Genomic DNA, 24,231 nt, shown 5'->3' with positions numbered 1-24,231 from the left:
TGGGTCAGTAAGTCACTCACAGAGCCCTTGATGTGTAGAAAGTATAGAGAAAGGACTGTTTATTGTGACATCATAATGGTACTTTGCATCCATTTCCTTTTGGGTTTAAAGGAATATTCCGGGTTCAATACAAGTTAAGCTCAATCAACAGCATTTGAGGCATAATGTTGGTTACCTCAAAAATGTATTTCGACTTGCCACTCCTTTTCTTAAAAAAAAAAAAAAAAATTGAGGTTACAGTGAGGCACTTACAATGGAAGTGAATGGGGCCAATTTTTGGAGGGGTTAAAAGGCAGAAATGTGAAGCTTATTATATTATAAAAGCACTTACATTAATTATTCTGTTAATTCTTCTTCATGTATTATTTGAGCTGTACATTTGTTTAAATTGTAATTTTAGTTATTTTAAGTTATAAAATTGGCTATAACTTCACACTAAAATCATGTTAGCAAGCATTTTGTTTATGTCGTGTGGCTATACTTTTGAAAAAAGTGAGTATTTTAACGTTTACAGATTGGCCACTTCCATTATAAGTGCCTCACTAGAACCCAGATTTTTGCTTTTTTTAAAGAAAAGGAGGGACAAGTCAAAGTTATTTTGTGTGGTAATCAATATTATGCCATTATAAATGCTCTTGATTGAGCTTAACTTGAATTGAACCCGGAATAATCCTGTAAGGTCCAGTCTGTATGTCACACACTGAACAGCGCTGTGAATAGAAAAGCTTCAATCAGCATTTAGAATGAACAGGAAAGATTCCAGAAACCTTTAACCCATTTTAATGAGGGGTAAACACAGCCATTCGTATGGTAGTTTGTCTGGCTCAACAAAACGTAGGAATTAATGCATTTGTGCTACATTTTGTTCTAAATATTAATATATTTTTAGATAGATAAAATCAGTTACAGACTGAAGACGCTTCAAAGCTTATTTTTATTGCTCAGCAGTAGAAAGTACAGTTTATGTGCTACAAAATGTTAGACATGATTTATAATACTGTATATGAGAGCAATTTTTTTTATGTCAATTGAACGATTATCTCCCTCTCCTTACATATCTAAAACTCATGCCAGCACACACAAAAAAACAAAAAATAAAATAAAATTGGATGGCAACAGACAACTAAAGGAAAACATCTACAAATGCATTTAAAATGACAACAAAAAAAGCAATTATATTCTAATAAGCACAGACAAAATGTGATATGTAAAGAATGGGTGATAATATGAATTTACGAGCACAGTATGTTACCAAACTCAGTGACACGAAGAACAAAATAAAATAGTTTCTCTGTACGTCTTTGTCATTTATATCTAACACTTACACGCTATTACATCCAGTGACCTTATCAACATTCCTCTAAAAACTGTACAATACAGAAGTAAAGAGAAATATAAGGAATTCATTTTGGTCTCATTTATTCTCTTAAAACAACATACTTTAATGCTCACACAAGGACCGAGACAGACAGAACCACAAGCACACTCATTCAGCCTTGACTAAAAACACATCTTCTGACAAAATACAGTATATAATTAAGCCAACCTGTGAAGCAATATTAGTGCCATTTTGTTCAGAGCATGACTTAGCGAATAACAAATATATGTGGTTTAACCACAATGCATAGGCCTGCTTATGAAATTTGAACAAAGACATACAAACAAATGAACAGATCTGTTGTGAAATTTAGAGCACAGTAACATTACCATACAAAGAGCTTTGTATGAGACATTTCATTGGCATTTAAGCAATTTTTGTACTTGTTTGTGCGAGTGTTGAGATTAAAAGAAGTGTTTTAACAGCCAAATCATATTGATATAAATAAAACCCCATTTGATCTAGTCAAATCAGAGAAGTTGCATGCAGCACGACATATATGCACACACAAACATCTTGGAACATCTAAGGAATGGGACATTGTCATTCTGTCTTCTGGCTTAACTGTGGGAAACATCTCAGAATTCCTGTATATCACTATACGTTCTGCATGAAATGCAAATAAGCAATCAACGTAAGATTCTCTGGGAGTGAAGTGAGGGTTACCTTGGTAACCCGCTGACCCATTCCAGAACCAATGCTCTTTACCTCTTCATCCCCTTAAATACAGAATTCAAGTGCAGCAGGCTTTTTTAAGTAATCGTATTAAGTGTTTCGTGTCAAGCAAACATTCTTACATCACACATTGTATTTTTCAGCACTTTGTGCTCCACCAAAGCCACTGGAACATGAGAGAAACCAAACTTACTGTTTTTATTCAAAAGGACATAAAAACCCTTATCACAATTAAGCGTCTGTAGAAAATCCACATCAGAAAAATATGCAGGGGCTCCCCCTCATTGTAAATAGCATTTGATCTTTTTTATATTCTTATAGCTCCTCGAAACCAGTTCCATGTATAAACCACAGTCTCTGAAGGTTCACCACATATATTTACTGTGTATAAATACATATATATATATATATATATATATATATATATATATATACACACACACACACACACACACACACACACACACACACACAGCATATTTTTTAAAAATACGAGCGAAGATAAGGGAGGGGAAAATCCTCAGGGATTTTGTCTCCATCTGATGATGTCATTAGTGTGGCCACACAGTCTGTCTAGATGTCAGAAGCCTTGTCTCTGTTGATAAAGAGAGTCTCTTGGCAAAAAGGGTTAACCAGAACCACACCGCTGTCGCTGTAGTCACCATTAGGGGGCAGAAACGTCTCTTGTTCCTGAAACACAAAGATACATTAAAAGCAGCATTAGCACTGTATACTTTGCTTTCACGCTGTTAAAGACTAATCACTCAAGGACAGCTAATTCTATAAGGCTAAACACAATTCAACTAGAAGGAACATATACACTTGTCAGGTTCTATTTCCTATGGACGCATACTGTATGTTCAATTCAACGGTGTAGTTATTGAGATGTATTGCCATGGAGACGAGGCATGATTTTGTATGAACTGAAAGGGTGGAAATAAGGGAAAAGAAGATCAGTTATTCTCAATATATCTGTCTGTTTGCCTGTTTGTCTGTCTGTCTATCTACCTATGGGTGGAAAGAGAAGGATGTGGTTGGAATGAACAGATATGACAGAAAATGAAAACCTTGAAAAGAATGTGACACACAAAACTAAAGTACAAGGAGCTTAGGACAATGTCTCTGATGCTTCTAAAGGGTGATATTAACACCTGTGGATCACCAGCATTCCAAACATGATTCTTCATCATCCTCATCATCATCATCATCATCATCATCATACTTCTGTCAGAAAATGCCAGCAAGCAGGAGCGTGAACAAAAAATGGGAAAAATAAGCATGGAGAGGTTGAAATGGAAAATGACAGTTAAAGAAGTATGGTAACAAATGAGATCTGAAAATAAAAAATAAACTAGTGGTAAAAAAAGAGACAATTCTGGTCTCTGTACACCAGGGAGCGTTATAGATAACATGAATGGTAAATCATGCCACTGCACTGTCAGTATCAAATTGTGAGATTATTCAAGTACACAGTGTCTGGATTCCAGTGATTAAATTATTTTATATCTCTAATTATATAAGGCATAAACAAAATAACTACTTTTGGGCCATTTACTGATATATCTGCATACGGGACAATTAAACCTTAGTAATCCAAGAAACAATAAAGACTTTTCAGTTCACAGTAGCATTAAAGTTTCATTAAAATGTAATTACTCTAAATGTGGATGAATACTCAATTAATACAATCCAAAACCTATAACTACACTACTCTTCACAAGTTTGGAAACACTAAAACATTTTTGTTCTCTTCACCTTGATGCATTAAAGGTGCACTCAGTAATTATTTCCTCATTAAAAAAGTTTAACTCCTAAAGACATGAATTGTAATTTTGCAATATATGTAGGAAATCATGACCACTCACATTAAAATGAAGACTCCGGTCATATCAGTAACCTTATAAAAGCTGTTTTATTCTACTCCACAGATGGGGGCTGCCATGTTAGAATCACATGACCAGCTGAATACTACACACTTAATCTCAGTAACCGTCCTGTTATTTGACACTTTCAATCATGGCTGACTGTGAATACTACATTTCTACAATGATATCTGAAACTGAAAACTATTGATTTTAAATGATGCTCCATCCAAGCCGCTAGGTGTCAGTGTAAGTCCAAGATAACACAAAGACAAAAGTCACTGAGTGCACCTTTAAATTGATCAAAAACATTACCGTAAACATTAGAAATGCTGCAAATTATTATTACTATTTTAAATTTTTCATTTTTTAAAATGTTTTTTAAACATCTTAAAAAGATATTATTCTAAAGTGCTAATTTGGTACTCAAGAATGTATTTTTTTTTATTTTTTTTTTAGATCAGATGAAAATGGTTGTGGTATTAATGAAGTATGGACATCGCATTAGTTTCATTTTTTTTTTTTTTTTTAGTTGCTTAAGTATTGAGCACACTTGCATTTTTTGCAAGTCACTTTACCATTGCAAGTCAAATTGTGGTTTTAAAAATGACCAAACAGAAACAAATCTCTCTAGAAATTCATCAGTCTCTTTTTTTAAAGAGATGAAAGCTATCCCTATGCACTACTGTCTTGAAAGAAGAAACCAAACTGGATTTAATGAGGATAGAGTGGTAAGTGGATGGCCCTAATGCACAACAACAAAAAGTCAAGTACATCAGTCTCTAGTTTGAGAAACTGATTCCTCACATTAAACTAAAAGCATCAATGAACAGCACATGCCACATAGAGGTCTGCAACACGTAAAACCATTTCAGGGACCCAAGAACCCATCAGATTTCAGGCCGGGTCAGTCTTTCAAGTAGGACTTCGGGTGAGGGTTGGGTTCGTAATTAATGAAAAAATAAATAGGCGTACCGAACTTGTTTCACGCACGTGCTCTCACTCACTGACACTCGCGAACTGATGAGTTAGGGGACATTCACACCAAATGTATTTTTGCATGCGTCTCCTCTGTTTTCCCATTGTTTTCCTTTGTACACATACTGGACGAAGGTCTTTGACTTTTGCACCCCATCTCCCTGTTTCCTCAGCGTCTCGTACAGGACCGGCACATTTTTAGACACCATGTCAAGTAAAAAACGTAAACGTTTCAAAAAGGCATGTCGAAACACCTGCGTTCTGTTTCATTTGTTGCACAGCATCTATTGTTTTTAGCACAGGTGTCACAATGATTCAGTGTTCTGAACAAGTTCAGGCTGCAAAGAGGTGACTGTTAAATTGTTTAACATGTTCTGTACCAAGCAAAGTTTCAGCACTTGATAACTGATAAAGCAATGTTTTTTCCCTTCTGCTCTAGTGTACTGAGGGCTGCCATGCCTTGTTAAAACTGTGTGTGTATACAGTTACAATACTGTTACGAATGTTGCCTAAATGCTTACATAAAATACAGCATATTGCAACAGTACTTGCTAGGAGAAGAAATTATAAAGAGAGTAAATGATTTTGGGTTTGGGTCGGTTTGGGCTTAATATCTGATGGAATCGTTCGGGCTCGGTAGGGTCGGGCCACACAGTCTCAGGTATGGGTTGGGTTCAGGTTTAATTTTAAGGCCCGTACAGACCTCTAATGCCAAACATCAGTTTCATCAGCAACAGTGAAGGGAAGACTCTGGGTTGTTGGCATTTTAGGCAGATAATCGAAGAAAAAGCCACACCTGAAACTGGCAAATAAGGAGAAAAGATAAATGATTAGAAATGAGTGTTACAGATGGATAGATGAAAGTTTGAGGTGTTTAACTCTTGTTAGAAAACCTTAGGTTGGAAAATCCAACCTAAGAGAAATGCCTTACAAGCTGATTTCATCTTTAAAAAGTGCAGCAGAAAGCATGAGATGAAATGCAAGTGGATGATTCTTTTTGAGGAGTTAAAGACAGGCCTGCTCAGGGCACAAATCAGCCATTCTAGGATGTGCTTGGAGCCCTGGGAGCTTAAACACACAAAAAAGCAGTGAGTAAAATGTCCTATTCTAGGCTCGTTTTCTACTTTTTGGTTATCGGTCAGTACCTCAGCTGTCTCCAGTGATTGTATCTCGCGTGGCAGCTCCACAGCATGACGAGTGAAGTAGTCCATGGTGATGGCGTCGTTCCAGTAGCTCAAGTTGTTCTCCTGAGTAGAAGACTTCTTCTTTTTCCTCATACAGCATACAGTAAGCAGCACAGCTACAAAACAGAAAAAGATTAAATGACTGATGTGTCTATACATATTTCATATCTAACTGTTTTCAATTTTAGCTTTAGTATTGCATGCATTACTTGTGAATTTTTAAGTGTTTCACCAAGGGATAAGTAAAATAAGCCACATGTGAAATATATTCTCTTCTCTGGGAAAGTTCTTGTTATTGATGTTGACTGAAGTTTGACTTGAAGAGAACTTTACAAGAGTCTATTATGGATAGAGATGACTTGAAAGTTCAAGGAAGTGTGATATTGGTTACTCACAGCATGAGGAGACAGGCACGCTAATGGCAAAAACCAGCCACACAATGTCCATTTTGTCCAGGCAGATGGTGTTTTTTTCATGTGGAGGAACCAGTGCAGGACTTGACTGGTTTACAGACCCCCATGGGCTCTGCGTGGTGGCTGGGACCTGTCTGTTCATGAAGCTCCCGCTAGCCGTGGAGGGAGCCTCAGAGACATCTGAATCATTCATTGCAGGCCACAAAGCAACTGTGCTGTTGATAACTTCTGAGACATTCATCAGGGAGAGAAGAGAATCATTGGTCATGTTGGTGGTTCCATTGCCACCACCAGGGGCATCAACATCGTTTTCCACATATGCTCTGTTCTCGGCTAAAGAAGTGGGATCAGATGTCTTGCTGTGGTTGGAAGGCAGGGCTAAAGCTGGGGGAGGAGACTGATTATCAGTTTGTGGCAATGCCACTCCCACTGTTTCCAATGGGAGCGTAGGTTTCTCAGTTGAAGATACATCACGCACCGTGATGGTGTGGTGTGGAGCCAACGCGTTTTGCCCTTTCTGGGTTTTGGCAGAGGAAAATGATGATGGTAAAAGTGAAGATGGATGTTGAATGTGGTCAATGGGCTCCAACATTCCAAACTCTGCTTGTTTAATTTCCTGGTGGCTCTCAACACCAGAGGCCACATCACTTTCAGTCCCTGAGGGAAAATTATGGCCAGAGCCAAAATTTGTGGCCTGGTTTCCACTCTCCAATCCAGTAGCATTGATCTGAGTTCTACTGATCAAACCAGAGGGCTTGATGCTGTGTACTGGCTTTCTATTGATTGTACTTGGCTTATAAGTGTTAGTGCTAAAGTTCTGAGTTTGAACAGAGTTAGTTCTGTTGAACTTCCTTACAGAAGCCAGTTTAGTAGGAACATCAGCTTTCTCAGCTGAAAGAGGGATTAGAGATGGTGTCTGATCCTTGGGACCAAAAGCAAGTGTTGGAACAGAATGCACCTCATTGGCCCCTACTGCTGTTGTACGCTCTGTTGCAGCAATAGTCTTAACTACAGCAGAAGATGCAGTGGTCTTTGGTGTCTGGAGTGGGTGGATAGCAGAGCTTCTAAGGATGGCTTCAAGAGAATCCAGTGCCTGGTTGTGTAGCTCCCCACTGCTGGAACCATCTTGCCAGCTCGAGGGCCCCGGTGAGAGTGTGGCGAGGGTTCTGCTGCTCGTTGACATGGAGATGAGGTCCCCAGGGGTTTGGCTTGGGTGAAGTTCTTCTGCGGAGAACACCAGCCCAACTGGCACAAACAGAATCAGTAGAACACCTGAGAAAGGGAGAAAGAGAAGGAGAGGAATGTAGCACTGATATACAAGTAATACTGAATCACATGCATATATATGTGGTATGCATGAGCAGAGCATGTCGACTTCTGGTGGTTTGACATACTATAAAAATAAAAGTACATCTGCTTCCACTTTATATGCAAGATATGTGGATGTATACATAAAGTTCACTTGAAAGAAATATGCAGGATAGTTCTGCTCTATCTTTATGAATATCTTTATTATGATAAGGCTTGTATGGTTTGTATCTAGGGCTGTTCGATTCCAGAAATTTGGGAATCGACTCTGATTCTGATTCCTGGTTTTGGAATCGATTGAGTCGATTCCAGACTCATTTTTTCAATTCCGAAAAAACGGGAGGTAAAGTTAAATCTCATAATAAACAGCTCACTACAAAGTGTTCTTTGCACTACTTATAATAGCATGCATCACATTTACTATTAATAGGTCCATTCTAAAATTAAATCAGGGCCTCTATGCACATACTGTACCAAAGCACGATGCTTCAATCCCATGAGAGAAATTTGAGGGAAGTTTGAGTAGATGCGGCTATATTTCGAAGAACTACCGCAAATCTTAAAAGCACCATTTTACCTACATTGAAACTGTCTGTTACCACTAATGAGTTCTTGATTAGAAAGAGGTTTAAATTATAACAGTACAGTACAGTAATTTTCCACTACCTTTTGTACACTGAATTAAATACCCAATTATTTTATTTAACAATCCAGGTTGTTGTGGTTTATTTCATACAATATAAAAAAATATACAGTATTTTATAACATCTATTTAAAATGTTTGTCTTTGAATTTGATTTCATAATATAATTTTAATGTAAAATGGTGTAAAATGTAGGCTAGTTAAAAAAATTATATATATATATATATATATATATATATATATATTTAAGCAATATCACATGAGCAAGAGTGTGATATGGCCCTACATCAGCACTGCTGTGATTCGGCCGCAGGCCGAGTTCCGTAGGTAATCACAGCAGTGCTGATTTCGGGCCATATAGCACGATTGCGAGTGTGATATTGCTTATATACAACAGTTCAATGAACAAGTAATTAAAAAAAAATTAGGAAAAACTGAGTACGGTCATAAAAATGCATTTGTGCATGGAACTACTTTCTTATGCGACAGATCAGAATCTGCTGTTGCTGGTTCAAACCAAATGATGCGTCCAAGCCTCCATTAGTAATTAAAAAATGTCACTTCAGAAACAGTATCAGGGCTTGTGCTGTTTCTAACAAGTTATTGGATAAACGAGGATGTATGTGTGTGTGTGTGTGTGTGTGTGTGTGTGTGAGAGAGAGAGAGAGAGAGAGAGAGAGACCGAGCATGTGCAATCACCTGTTGCCATTCCCAAGCAGAGGTGCTGTCAGCTTTCTGAAGATCAGCTTTCTCAGTGGTAAAATAGCCATCCAAGCGGGGGTATTCCTATCTATTTCGCGGTAGCCGGTGCGTAAGAGCCATTCACTATAGAAAACGCAATGTCCTCCACCATTTTAAACAGTATGTATCCAATGTGGAAACTCCGGTAAGAGGTAAGCGCCTTGAGTTCTGTATCAATCAGTCTGTTGTGTCTCTCAGCTGTGATGAGCCGTAATGCTGAAGTTGTTCATTTAAAGCCGTTTAAAGCTATTTCCTAGCTTTAGTAGTGTAGTTGCAATCACAGAGCGCTGTTGTTATGTAAACAGTGGCTGACGCGGATTCACTTCACGTCACCAACTGGCTCATATTACACACAAAATTATCTTTTGCCACCACCTGCTGGCTAACATGTAATGTCAAAAAAAAAAAAAAAAGACAAACAGTAGCTCTTAACACATATGCACTGCTCTTACACTTTAGTTTAGAATGGCACGAACACAAGCGGAATGATACACATACAGTGAAGCGTCCGAGTGCTGATGGTTTCAGACCATCAGTGCTCATGGAACGTCTCTCGTCCAATCAGATTCGAGGACCGGAACTAACTGTTGTATATAAATATATATATATATATATATATATATATATATATATATATATATATATATATATATATATATATATGCAAAAGGTTTTAAAACACTGTAAAAATGTTGAGAACGAGTAGAGAAGCATTAGATTCTCTTTTTTATAAGTGCAACACATTGATCATTTAAACTGTAACATACCAACTTATTGACGTGAACTAGGATGCTAACTGAACTCTGCCATCTCCTTGTGTTGTAACATCGGGGAAGTTGTTATTGTATGTCAATACACTGTCACAAATTGATAAAATGTTAACTGATTATAAGTTTAATCCAAAGTAAAATACCACCAGACTATACTGGAAAGCAGGTGTGTTGAAGGGCTTGTGTGATTGCTTCATACAGATGAACAAACAGAGTGGATTTACAGATGCTGACGGACTACAAAAGACTCATGATGCAGTCATTTTAAAAGACTTTTGTCAATAGTTTTATTGCTGTTAGTCTTCTGAAATGTGTAGTAGTTCAGAGGTCAAGGAAATAAACACAGTCCGAAAATATCAACTGGTTTCCCCGAAAGGAATTGACTCGAGCTTTGGAGTCGATTCCCACGTTTTGAGTCTATTCTCGATTCCCAACACCTCGGAATCCATTATGTGGTTAATACAGAACTGTTTAGAGATCAGTCAAGGGACAGTCTTAGCTGGGCAGCTTGATTAGAGTCTGATTAGTTGTAATGAATGCAGGTCAGGTTACAGAGTCCCTTTATATCATAATAAACAGAGGTCAGTCAACACTACCACAAGACCTGATTGTTTCACTCCTTGAGATGAGACTGGAGGAAAGGCTGCCTTTTATGAGGATAGGGCAAACCAGGCAGAACAAACAGGAACATGAGAAAATATAACAGCTGTAAACAATGAATAAAAAACAAAAAAAAAAAAAAAAAAAAAAACATGAGTACACAAATACATGCCAAAACCTCATCTAATACACAAGAGACAGAAACAACTAAATGTATCCATGAAAAAAATCTGCCATGCTGTGTCTGAATTTAAAGAGAAGAGAGGAGAAGAGACAAGATAAGACAAGAAGAGAAGACAAAAGATGAGACAATATGAGACAAGCCAAGGCAAGAAAAGGCAAGATAGGATGAGATGGGATGGGATGAGACAAGGCGAGATGAGACGAGAAGAGAAGAGAAGAGCACTGAGTTAAGACAAGACAAGAGGAGGTAAGATGAGAAGAAATGAGACAAGACGAGAAGAGCAATGAGTTGAGACAAGACAACAGGAGATGAGATGAGAAGAAATCAGACAAGATGAGAAGAGATGAAACAACAAGAGAAGTGAAAATACGAGGAGAAGAGGGGATGAGAAAAGACTAGAAGAGATGAGATGAGGCGAGAAGACATAAAATGAGACTATAAGAGACAAGACAAGGCAAGAAAAGGCAAGACAAGGCAAGATAGGTTGAGATGGGATGAGAAGAGATGAGACGAGAAGAGCAATAAGACGAGAAAAGACAAGAGGAGGTGAGATGAGAAGAAATCAGACAAGAAGAGAAGAGATGAAACAACAAGAGAAGTGAAAACAGGAGGAGAAGAGAAGAGATGAGAAAAGACTAGAAAAGATGAGATGAGGCGAGAAGATACAAAATGAGACTATATGAGACAAGACAAGGCAAGAAAATGCAAGACAAGGCAAGATAGGATGAGATGGGATGAGAAGAGATGAGACGAGACGAGAAGTGCAATAAGACGAGACAAGACAAAAGGAGGTGAGATGAGAAGAAATCAGACAAGGCGAGAAGGGATGAAACAACAAGAGAAGTGAAAACACGAGGAGAAGAGAAGAGATGAGAAAAGACTAGAAGAGATGAGATGAGGCGAGAAGACGCAAAATTAGACTATAAGAGACAAGACAAGGCAAGAAAAGGCCAGACAAGGCAAGATAGGATGAGATGGGATAAGAAGAGATGAGACGAGAAGAGCAATAAGACGAGACAAGTCAAGAGGAGGTGAGATGAGAAGAAATCAGACAAGGCGAGAAGAGATGAAACAACAAGAGAAGTGAAAATACGAGGAGAAGAGAAGAGATGAGAAAAGACTAGAAAAGATGAGATGAGGTGAGAAGACACAAAATGAGACTATATGAGACAAGACAAGGCAAGAAAAGGCAAGATAGGATGAGATGGGATGAGATGAGACAAGGCGAGATGAGACGAGAAGAGGAGAGCACTGAGTTAAGACAAGACAAGAGGAGGTAAGATGAGAAGAAATGAGATGAGACGAGAAGAGCAATGAGTTGAGACAAGACAGCAGGAGATGAGATGATAAGAAATCAGACAAGAAGAGAAGAGATGAAACAACAAGAGAAGTGAAAACATGAGGAGAAGAGAAGAGATGAGAAAAGACTAGAAGAGATGAGATGAGGTGAGAAGACACAAAATGAGACTATAAGAGACAAGAGAAGGCAAGAAAAGGCAAGACAAGGCAAGATAGGATGAGATGGGATGAGAAGAGATGAGACGAGAAGAGCAATAAGACAAGACAAGACAAGAGGAGGTGAGATGAGAAGAAATCAGACAAGGCTAGAAGAGATGAAACAACAAGATAAGTGAAAATACGAGGAGAAGAGAAAAGATGAGAAAAGACTAGAAAAGATGAGATGAGGTGAGAAGACACAAAATGAGACTATAAGAGACAAGACAAGGCAAGAAAAGGCAAGTTAGGATGAGATGGGATGAGAAGAGATGAGACGAGAAGAGAAGAGCAATAAGACGAGACAAGACGAGATGAAGAGACTAGACGAGAAGAGGCAAGAGCCACAAAATGACAGCATATGAAATGAGATAAGATGAGACAAAAAGAGAAAAGACGAAAAGAGATGAGAATGATGATATAGAATGAATGAGAATGAAGAGATGATATAAGACAAAACAAGGCAAGAAAAGGTGAGATAGGATGAGATGGGATGAGATGAGACAAGCGATGAGAAAAGAAGAGCGATAAGATGAGAAAAGACAAGATGAGATGAAGAGACTAGATGAGAAGAAACACTAAAACACAAGATGAGGCAATATGAGATGAGACAAGACGAGAAGAGGTGAGGTGAGAAGAAATTAGACAATACGATTAGAGGTGATGATGAGAAGTGAAAACTCGAGGAGGAGACAAGTGATGAGATGAGGTGAGAAGACACAAGATGAGATGACATAAGACAAGACAAGGCAAGAAAAGGTGAGATAGAATGAGATGGGATGAGATGAGATGAGACAAGACAAGATGAGAAAAGAAGAAAAGACAAGAGAAGAGATGAGGCGAGAGAAGGCAAGAAGGGGTGAGATAAGAAGAAATGAGACAAGACGAGAAGAGATGAGATGAAAAGAAAGTTGAAAACACGAGGAGAAAAGAGAAGAAAAGAAACGTGATGAGACGAGACATGAAGTGATGAGATGAGACGAGATGAGAAGAGATGAGGTGAGAAGACACAAGATGAGACGATATGAGACAAGACGAGGCAAGAAAAGGTGATATAGGATGAGATGGGATGAGATGAGACAACACGAGATGAGACGAAATGAATAATGAGACAAGACAAGACGAGATGAAGAGATGATATGAGACAAGACGATAAGAGGTGAGATGAGAAGAAATGAGACAAGACGAGAAGAGCTGAGATGTCAAGAGAAGTAAAAACATGAGAAGATATGAGACGAGAAAAGACGAGAAGAGAAGACAAGACAAGAGAAGAGATGAGGCGAGACAAGGCGAGAAGAAGTGAGAAGAAGAAATGAGACAAAATGAGAAGAGATGAGATGACAAGAGAGGTGAAAACATGAGACAAGACATGAAGTGACAAGATGAGACGAGATGAGAAGAGACGAGAAAAAAGAAAGTAGACAAGAAGATATGAGGTGAGAAGACAGAAGATGAGACGATATAAGACAAGATGAGAAGAGGTGAAATGAGAAAAGACGAGGCGAGAAGGCACAAGATGAGACGATATGAGCCAAGACAAGATGAGAAGAGGAGAAATGAGAAGAGACTAGACGAGAAGAGGAGAGAAGTGAAAAGAAGAAGAGAGTACACCATCTAGTTTACTTTTTCTCTTTTATAGGTGAGATAAGGCACACAACTTTAAACACAAACACATAAAAACATACAATGGATTTCATGACACCTGAGTGATCTGAGTGTTTCATCAGCATGCTATTTCAGTTGCTATAGAAACCAAGCTTCATCTTTTAGAAGACGGATGACGGTGAGAGGTGAGACTCACTGAGTAATGTCATATCACAAGAGGACATGGAGAGATCTGAGTCAGTTTAATGTCAGTTTCTTACCTATCCTGTTCTCATCTCTGTGGATTAGATGATGGCATTCCTCTTGTTCAAACCTTAATTTAAAAGCAACCCTATTCTCTTTCACATATGCAGACACAAAATGTACATTACCACTATTCAAATCATACATATCATTAATGCCTTCACGCTATACACAAAGACACCTACAAACTTTTTATGTATAGACATTAATATGCATTTAGATGTAAATCATCCCACACACGTACTGTCGCTCTCTCTCTTTTTCTCTCTCTCTCTCTGTGTGTGAGTGAATGCGTGTGTATATAAAAAAATGACAGATTTAATCACTGGTCAACTTCTCACACCTGCCTGGCCAATTTCTGACATCCACCTGGCTTCTATTAGGTAGGTCCTCATTGAATGTTATATAAATTGAGTGTTTCCCATTTATAAAAAAAAAAATTCCTGCTGAGAAAATGTGGAACAGAGATAAACAGATACTGTCTGATCCAAGCACTGAGGCAAACTCTTTATTAACATACCAAACACAAGCCTGCCCTTACCAGCAACCTACATGGCTTTGACAACCATGCTAATTTCAAAGTTTACCGCTTCAGTCCATAAGCACTGACAGTATTTGCCATGTCCTGTTTTCTTGGACTCAATCAGAAGATTGCATAACCTCATATACCATCCACCCTTGCCAATCCAACACTGCATTAATAAAACATCAACCACATAAATAAAACATGACTCGACGCTCATTTCACAACAAAGTGGCGCGTTTAGATCAGACACAAGCTCCCAAACCCGTAAAAATCATCTGAGCATAAGCTCCCTGGATCAGTGTAAACATGACGCTTATTAAAAATCATAACCGCTGTCCTATTAGCAAATTCATGATTTATAAATGACTAAACCAAAAATATTAAGGCCGTGGAAACTGCTTTCAAGTCTGTTGGCATCAGAAACATCTGTGATTACTCATTAGTTTATATTGAGGTTTTTATTTTTATTTTGACTGCGCTTTTTGCTTGTCTGGTTTGTGCACTGGCAATCTGGTACTTGGATGTTCATTCAAAAATGATGTCTTTGAGACAGGTACTTTAACTCTCTTCTTGAAGGAGGAAGTGGGAGCCAGGTAAACAGTCCACGTAGTCTTTTATTTTACACACACAAAGATCTGCTTTTCAGCATAACATTGTGTGCGCACACACACACATTTTGTTTTATATCATCATGGGGACTTTCCATAGACTTCTATGGATTTTATATGGATCTAACGATAATTTCTATCCCCTAACCCTACCCCTCACAGAAACCTTTTTGCATTTTCAAAAAAATATCGTTTAGTATGTTTGCTAAGCCATTTCCCTGGAGGACGCACACAAGCACGCACACGTACGCTTTTGTTGGGTTTTCATGTTTTATGAGGACTCTCCATAGACATAATGGTTTTTATACTGTATAAACTTTATATTCTATTCCCTAACCCTAACCCTATAACCTAACCCTCACAGAAAACTTTCTGCATTTTCAAAAAACATAATTTAATATGATTTATAAGCTGTTTCACATGTACATTTATGCATTTGGCAGACGCTTTTATCCAAAGCGACTTACAGTGCACTTATTACAGGGACAATACCCCCGGAGCAACCTGGAGTTAAATGCCTTGTTCAAGGACACAATGGTGGTGGCTGTGGGGATTCTGATTACCAGTTATGTGCTTTAGCCCACTACGCCACCACAACTAATGGGGACTGACTGAATGATTGTCCCCACAACGTCAAAACTTTCAGGTTTTACTATCCTTGTGGGGACATTTGGTCCCCACAACATTGGGAATACCTGGTCGCGCGCACACACACATACACACACACACACACACACACACACACACACACACACACACACACACACACACACGCACACACGCACACACACAGAGTCAGCTTCGTGCGTCTCTCTCTCTCCTCTGGCAGTCTAGATTGCCTCATTTATCCCTCTCCAGCTCTCAATGCAACACAGAACAGCTGTTAGAGATAATTTTCCCCAGGTCTCAATCCTTACCGTTCTTCCTCTCCTGGCTTCGCTCTCCACAGACGTCATGCCATGCCCACATCACCACAGTCTTATATCAAAAATGGGCAATCTCATAGGAAAATCACAAGCCAATAATCTCTGAGATCACATCACAACAGACAGAATGTAGCTTTTGAAAGAAAGAAGTCTTCATGGATTAATAGCACTGGTTAATGGACATCTTGCATGTACAAATTTGTGTTTGAGTATGCATATGATGCACAATGTGATTTAGAGAAGTAGGACATCCAAGTAGGATGTACCTAAATCAACAACCTTGTAGATCTAAGGGGCCGTTCAGAACAAACATGTTCTTGCTTTAAAAAAAACGACACAGCGTAATGAATAGAATGGAATGCGTGTGCTTCGAGTTGTGTTTTTAAAAGATTAAGATCTTTTTTTAACTTGACACGGGACCTAAAATCACAGCACTCCTGCGTAAAACAGTAAGATGCTGCGAAATGGACAAAGATGTCAGTCTAGGGCATGCTGACACAGAAAATAACTTAAAAACAGTGCATATGGACACAAAAATGCATTTGGTGTGAACCAGGGTCAGTAATTAAGGGTAATGCCACTCAAGGTAATGCCACGGACAATGACAAAAATGCCCCCGAAATTCAAAATGCAGAGGCAAAAAATGCCATCGTAATGATTTCTTCTGTTTTGTTTATTTTTGATTTCTGCTATAGTTCTGAATATTCTATTATATTCCTTAGTATACATACAGTATTACGGCATAAAATAATTGTCTTAACTAAGAGGTAATAAATTCTCAATATTGACTAGTCAACAAGCCTTTGCAACCCCTAGTACTCAAACACACTCACACTCATAGCAACGCTTGTCAAGATTCTTTACATGTCAACATGTCAAACATTGAGTAAGGGCTTAGTTTTGTTTTTGCACTGATTTGAATGGAAAAAGGAAGAAAAAAAAGACCAGCACCAGTTCTCCAATAACCAGCATAAACCAGCCTGAAGATTTGTCTTTGTCATACTATTTATTTCTTTATTTTATTTTTTTCACTTTTAAAAAAAACAATGGCCTAACCAAGGTTATCTCCCATCTTTCAATTAATGACTCACTCTCTAGTGACATTTTTGCTAACACACTCACACACACACATTCTCACACTCCTCTGACTCACAGTCTAATAGTGAGGGGGAGGAAGAGGTTGCGAGGACACAATACATCTCAGCATCTCAGCATTGGTCAAAAGCACCAACTGGCTACTTTGCAAGATGAGCATTGAGCCTTATCCCTTGAAGGATAGTTCACCCAAAAAAATGCCATCCCAGATGTGTATGACTTTCTTTCTTCTGCAGAAGACAAATGATAAAGATTTTTAGAAGAATATCTCAGCTCTGAAGGTCCATACAATGCAAGTGAATGGGTACCAAAATTCTGAAGCTCCAAAATCACACAAAGGCAGAATAAAAGTAATCCATAAGACTCCAGTGGTTAAATCGATATCTTCAGAAGTGATATCATAGGTGTGGGTGAGAAACAACTAAAAATTTACATCAGTTTTTACCATAAAACATGCCCAGTGGGTGGCAATTTGCACAATTAATGCAAATTGCCAAAAACAAAAGAAGAAGAATGAAAAGGGAAAGTAGAGATTGATAGTGGATTTAACAATGGGAGTCTTATGGATTACTTTTTTGCTGCCTTTACGTCCTTTTGGAGCTTAAAATGTTTAGTACCCATTCACTTGCATTGTATGGACCTACAGAGCTGAAATATTTTTCTAAAAATATTTGTGTTCAGCAGAAGAAAGAATATCACACATCTGGGATGGCATTATGATGAGTAAGTTATCATTTTTGGGTGAACTATCAATTTTTAAGGTGTTTAATGGGTGTAAGTGAGTAGTATTCAACAATGTCAGAACATTTTTTGCAAAGATTGTACCTTTAGGGGTACAACAGCTTGCACTGGGCATGTCAATCGGAATGTATTCTAATGTGAATCTTATCTGCCCCTAAAGGTTACATATACTGGGGTACTGCCCCAGTGACAAGTTGTTGTACACCTAAATGTAACATTTTTGCAACTTTTTTCTGACAGTAAATGTTATACGCAATGGAGTCTAAAAGTCTAATGACCACTTTTGAAAATGCTTCGATTTTGCATTATTTTCTGATTTAATAATAATAATAATAAAAATAATAATAAATCATTACAAATAATATAACAATATGAGTGAAAAATGTTTTCAGGAATTTCAGAATTTATTAGTATTTGGTATGTCCCCTTTTGCTTTAAAACAGGATGCATGGGCTCCACAGGTTTGTGCAAAACCTCATGATTCATGTTATGCCAGCATGATTTTAGAATGTTCCAAAGAGCATCTTGTGTGCTTTAATGTAAAGAAATCTGAACTTGAATCTGAATCTGAAAGGAGTTAAAATGGCAAAAAGATGACTAGTGTGTTTGACCTGATGAAGACCCAATTTGGGCTGAAACTTTGCCAATAAACTGTAACGTTTAGCAGTGTGACAGCATCTCTACTCATTCTCATGTATATGCGTGTGCAATGTCAGGGCCAAAGTGGAGTAATTAGTTGGAGCAGTGGTGTTCATGGAGTAAAATAATGCTTTTTACATCAATGAAAAAAATAAAATAATAAAAAATATTTTTTTACAGTGTACTGTCTTGTTAAATATATTTTCATTTTTTACTGTGTATGTTAAGGTAACGTCTACCTGTTAACCAATTAACATTTTATTACTGTAGCATTTTTACATTCTTTTTCTGTTAAAATTACATTTTTTCAAATTATTTTTTACAGTGATAGGGCATGCACATGATTAACCTCGCAATAATTGCTTCCTCTGTTTCCTCTGTCTAAAAAATGGCTTTCATTACAAAATTACGTTAGAAAATTACAAGCACTTCCATCTGATAATCTACAGTTAAAAATAATGTTCAGAGATGGATGGATAGGGTTTTTTTTTTCTCTGACACAAAACTACTTTAAATAACACTTAGCTTTGGAATTAACAAATGTACTTTTTTATTTCTTTCACATTTTGGACCTTTTTTTCTTTTCTGATTTTCTCCCCTTTTTCTCCCCAATTTGGAATGCCCAATTCCCAATGTGCTCTAAGTCCTCGTGGTGGTGTAGTGACTCGCCTCAGTCCGGGTGGCAAAGGATGAATCTCAGTTGCCTCCGCGTCTGAGACCGTCAATCCGCGCATCTTATCATGTGGCTTGTTGAGCGCGTTACCGTGGAGACATAGTGCGTGTGGAGGCTTCACGCTATTCTCCGCGGCGTCCACGCACAACTCACCACACGCCCCACCGAGAGTGAACCACATTATAGTGACCACGAGGAGGTCACCCCATGTGACTCTACCCTCCCTAGCAACCGGGCCAATTTGGTTGCTTAGGAGACCTGGCTGGGGTCACTCAGCACGCCCTGGTATTCAAACTCGCGAACTCCAGGGGTGGTAGTCAGCGTCTTTACATGCTGAGCTACCCAGGCCCCCATTTTAGACCTTTCTTAACCAGTTAGTTGTTCCAAAAATGATTTGTACACATCCTCATGTTGTTCTAAACCTGTATGACTTTCTTCTGCAAAAAAACAAAAGGTGGTATTTTGAAGAATGTTTATGCCATTCAATATTACTGCATGATGAACACACCAAAATTTAAGTTGATATTTGCTAAAAACCTTCTCTCCGCAGTAGCTCTCAATTTTAATACGCACTTCCACATATTAAAAACATCCATGTCATGTTCAGTTTGGAGAAATGTTAGAACCAATGGAATATGGATTCATTGATGTGACGGCAAGTTGTGATGCCATGTGTCACAGATTTGATAGCTACACCTTAGGGTAAGATTTTCAGTGAAAAATGACTCACACAAAGCTATTGTATGGCTTCAAAAGACTTGACAAAATGGCGCACACGCTGTATTGACTACTTTTATGGTGCTTTTGTTCTTTTTAGAGCTTGAATAAACCTGGTCACTAAATAAATGATGAGAACCAATAAGGTTTGATGTTATCAACGTAGCCACCATATTGATTAAAGCAGTTTACTTTATTACTGTAACATGATTTGAATTGAGAGGGAATAACAACTAAAGTTTTATTCTGTTTATCGCACAGAGTGGTCGTTTGTTGTCCTTTTTCGAGCTTGACAGACCAGAGTCACTATCCACTCCCAATATGGCAAATAAACAATGTGAAGACTGTAAAAATTTGCCTTTTGTGTTCCACAGAAGAGAGAAAGTCATATTGGTTTGGAGTGGCATTAGGGTGAGTACATAATGACAGAATTTAATTTTTTTGGTGAACTATTCCTTTAAAGCATAAATATGCAGCAACAGTAAATTGCATTGATAACCTGTTCTTGATGATCACTTCCACATGGCATGTTATCATTTATGTAAGAACTATGGGTGGGAGAGAGAGGATGGATGGGTTGCTAGGTATTAGGATGTAATATCACTCAAAAATTACACTCTGATTTATGATGAAGCCGACCTCTATCCATTAGCTCATTTGAAAATGTATGGTGGAAAAAGAATTTATGCAGTAAACATTCTAAATTGCAAGTCGTTGGAATGCATAAGTAGCCTGTGACTTTCATAAAGTCCTGCATGGATATGACATTAATAAATCACATCCATCCAGCATACTGTGATCCTTGAACTGTCTGCCAGTCTCTCACATTAGAGCCACAGACACTAAGATCTAAAATGGCCTCGACAGATTGCATGAGTTTACAGCTTATCTTGCCATCCATCACTTAATATTACACACTAGCTTCACCTCTGGACTGAAGAAGCCAAGATTTGAGGCTGCACGAGAAATGCAAACATGGAACAGAGTGGAAATACAGACAACCAAATGAGTGCTGTGTTCTTAAAGGGCTAGTACACCAAACAACATTGGTTCTTGCGTGTCTTGTAACCAATGTGGCAAGTTTGAATATGCACAAACGCAAATTAGATTTGCAGGGAAGGTTTTCAGCAAAAAATGACTTAAATTTTGGTCTGTCCCTTACACAAAGCTATCGTGTGGCATCAGAAGACTTCGTATATAATGCACAAGTTGTATGGACTAGTTTCAATGTGATGTTATGGTGTTTTTTTGTCATTTTTGGTGACGGACGATGGTTACTTTTTTTGGTGACACAGGAACAGCATGGATTCAAAACATACCCTATTCAGGGTTCCCACACTTTTTGACAGACGACCTTTTCCATTACTTTTCTAGTTGTTCCTGATGACTGGACAAGTATTTTTGAAAATCCTTTTATTGAAAGATAAATAGAAATAGAAATAAATAAAAATATCTCTAACAACAGAATAACAGAAATAATAATATAATCAATATTTATAAAAGTAATTTCCAAATAATATAACAGAAATGTCCTCAACTTTCCCTTGAATTTTAAAGATTTAATTAATTTCCAAGACTTTTTAGGCATAGAAATATATATATATTTTTAAATTCCCTATTATTTCCAGGTATTGCCTGGTCTCATAGAATCAAGTGACTCTAACTACATTTAAAATTATTTTTATGTGGCTTGTTGTACGTATTGTGTAATTTTCCTAGTGAAATGAACATTAAAGGCGCTACAACAACGACTTTTATTAACTTAATTTTCCACTTGACCCTCACATGATACTATCTTATGACATTTAAAGACTTTTACTATAGCGCATGACTTGTAAGAAATTTTAACATTTGCATTACATAACCAACTACATTTACAGGCTTGTTCTAACACAATCAAATTGCACACTTGCGATGCAAAAGACCAGAGTATGAGTCCTGAAGAGCATGTGAGTCGAACATGAGCTGAAAGTTTCATGGAGGCATCACAAAATTATGTTCAACAATTGCGCTTTGCATCTCACATTTGCTTTCATGACACTCTCTGTTAGGTTTAGGTTTTAGGTTTAGGGTACGGAGGTAAATTTTTTTTGTTTAAAACCCAAAAGAGCAATATCCCTAAAAAGCTCATCTGTTTGAGAGAAAATGTAACTCGATTTTAGTACACACAGTGGACATTATACCTCAAACTGCATTGATACATGTAATGAACCACATACTATAATTTGGCAAAAATGTCACCAAAGTTCCGTGACCATATGAACCCTGCCTATTGTATTCCACCAAGGTTAGAAAGTTATACAGTTAACTAGATTAGTTTAATTTTTGGGGTGAAATGTTCCTTTAACACCTTTGCACAAGAACTCTACAACAAATCCCTTGGGAGCTATAAGAGATCCTGTATTCATAGACCTAATCAATCAAACCAGGAAGTCCACCAATCACTTTGTGGAGCATCAACAATTGTGGATATCCCTCAGGATGGCAAGGTGATCAATCCACAAGAAACACTCTCTATGTGCTAGCTTTGTCTGTTTCACTTTGTCCAGCAAAAACACAGCTTGTGACACCACTATAGCAAAGGGCAAATCTGCAAGAGTGGCAGAAGTTTTAAATGAGTTCCATTTCACTACTGCACACAAGTACCATTCCAATTTAATAAGCATCCGAAAAAATAGAACACAACAGCAAACATCAGCATTAATGCTTTGCTGGGTGCACACACACGAAGCTGAGACAAAACATGTCCACCCTACATGATGAGCATACAGTAGTAAATTGAACAAGCTTCCCTGTAGTGAAAACCACATACTAAACAGTTTGGATCACAGGAACAAATTGGGCACTGAGGCAAGCACAAAATGTAGAGAGAACGTGCAGGAATAATGGCTATTCTTAGTGTTTAGCCAAAGCATTGATTAGCACAGTGCTTTGCTGAGGTACTCAATAATTGGCAGGTCTGGAGGTTTCCCAAAAGAACAGATGTAAACACTGTTATATCCTCTCTTGACCCCTCAGTCTTCCATGAATGGTGTTTAATTATTCTCTGTCTCATTAATTGAACTGGTAACACAGGTCAAAATTAATATACACCTTTAGCCTTAAGACAATAGACCAAAAGCTACTGCGTAAGACACAGTAACCCTCTGGGACAAAACTGTCTAAAATAACAAAACAAGTCAAAACCTGGAAACATTTTGAGCTGTTTGCATATTCCTTAATTTTTTTTTTTTATTATTTTACATTTTCTGAAGAAAATGTCAGTGGTGCTTGCCTGTGCAAAAAACACTGCCAAGATGCTAGGGTGTTCCGGGTGGTTGCTAGGGCTTTCTATGCAGTTGCTAGGGTGTTCAGGGTGGCTGCTAGGGCATTGCTATGCGGTTGCTTAAAGGGACATGTAAAAAGAGTCCAAACTTTCTATGATATTATGGTCCCAATATGGAACCACACCCTCCTTCAATGTTAGTCTCTTCGGTTTTTTTCACCATTTTATTGTCCACCAGGCAAAAATCGTAAGTCTGATTGCTTAGAAAAGTAATGGTCCACCTCTTCTCAATAATTAGCATAATTTGAGGTGTCATGTTCAGTCATATAGTGATCCTTAATAAATAACACAAGCCATCAAGGTCTCCTCTGTCTCATAAACGTTTAGCTGTTGACATGCTAAGTTGTTTGAGATGCCAAGATAAAAGCTATATTGACAATCATACAAAGGATTATTTTGAGCTGTAAAAGCAACCTAAAACACATACAAAACCTACACAATGAATCCAACCAATAAATAAATTCCACTGGTGTCTCTGCAGGAGTAACAGTGTTTAAAGTTAGGGATAGTTACCCCTGAGAGGATTGTGGGCCAGTTAGGGCACTTCCTGTGTTGAGGGAGGGGCAGGGTGGTGCAGATGTAAGCTCATAGATAAGGCGGGAACCAAAACACCCTCTGATAATCATATCCTGTTTGCGATTTGGGTTGCGTTGGTCCTCGGAAATGCCTCTGAACTTTCAGATGTTTATCCAATCAGGAGGGCAGACAAGCAAGATGCATTGGGTACAGCAAGAATGTATTTGTTTACTGAAGAAATCAAGTCTGTGATTTATAGGGGCAATAACAGACCTTAAACTATTACTTGGGATGCACAGGAAGTAAACACTTTAAACAGGAAATTCTAGACACAAAAGCAATATCAATGTGGGGTTACTCAAAATAGTCATTATGTAGCCTAAAACT

General features: G+C 38.0%; 1 protein-coding gene across 2 annotated transcripts in view; it reads right to left on the bottom strand.

The window, feature by feature from the left end:
- Positions 1-915: 915 nt before the first annotated feature.
- Positions 916-24,231, bottom strand: part of LOC127432074 (transmembrane protein 108-like) — an 83,313-nt gene continuing 59,997 nt past the window's right edge. For both annotated transcript variants that reach the window (XM_051682867.1, XM_051682866.1), the window contains 3 exons: positions 6,473-7,762; positions 6,039-6,193; positions 916-2,743 (listed from right to left, as the gene is read on the bottom strand). In XM_051682867.1, coding sequence (XP_051538827.1) covers positions 2,627-2,743; positions 6,039-6,193; positions 6,473-7,762 — 1,562 coding nt within the window. In that variant the 3' untranslated portion in view covers positions 916-2,626. The remainder of the gene's footprint in view (positions 2,744-6,038; positions 6,194-6,472; positions 7,763-24,231) is intronic.

The sequence above is a fragment of the Myxocyprinus asiaticus genome, chromosome 41 (assembly GCF_019703515.2).
Source record: "Myxocyprinus asiaticus isolate MX2 ecotype Aquarium Trade chromosome 41, UBuf_Myxa_2, whole genome shotgun sequence".
In the NCBI taxonomy this organism is placed as follows: Eukaryota; Metazoa; Chordata; class Actinopteri; order Cypriniformes; family Catostomidae; genus Myxocyprinus; species Myxocyprinus asiaticus.
Note: the sequence above shows the minus strand (reverse complement) of the source record. Positions and strands in the feature narration are given on the sequence as shown.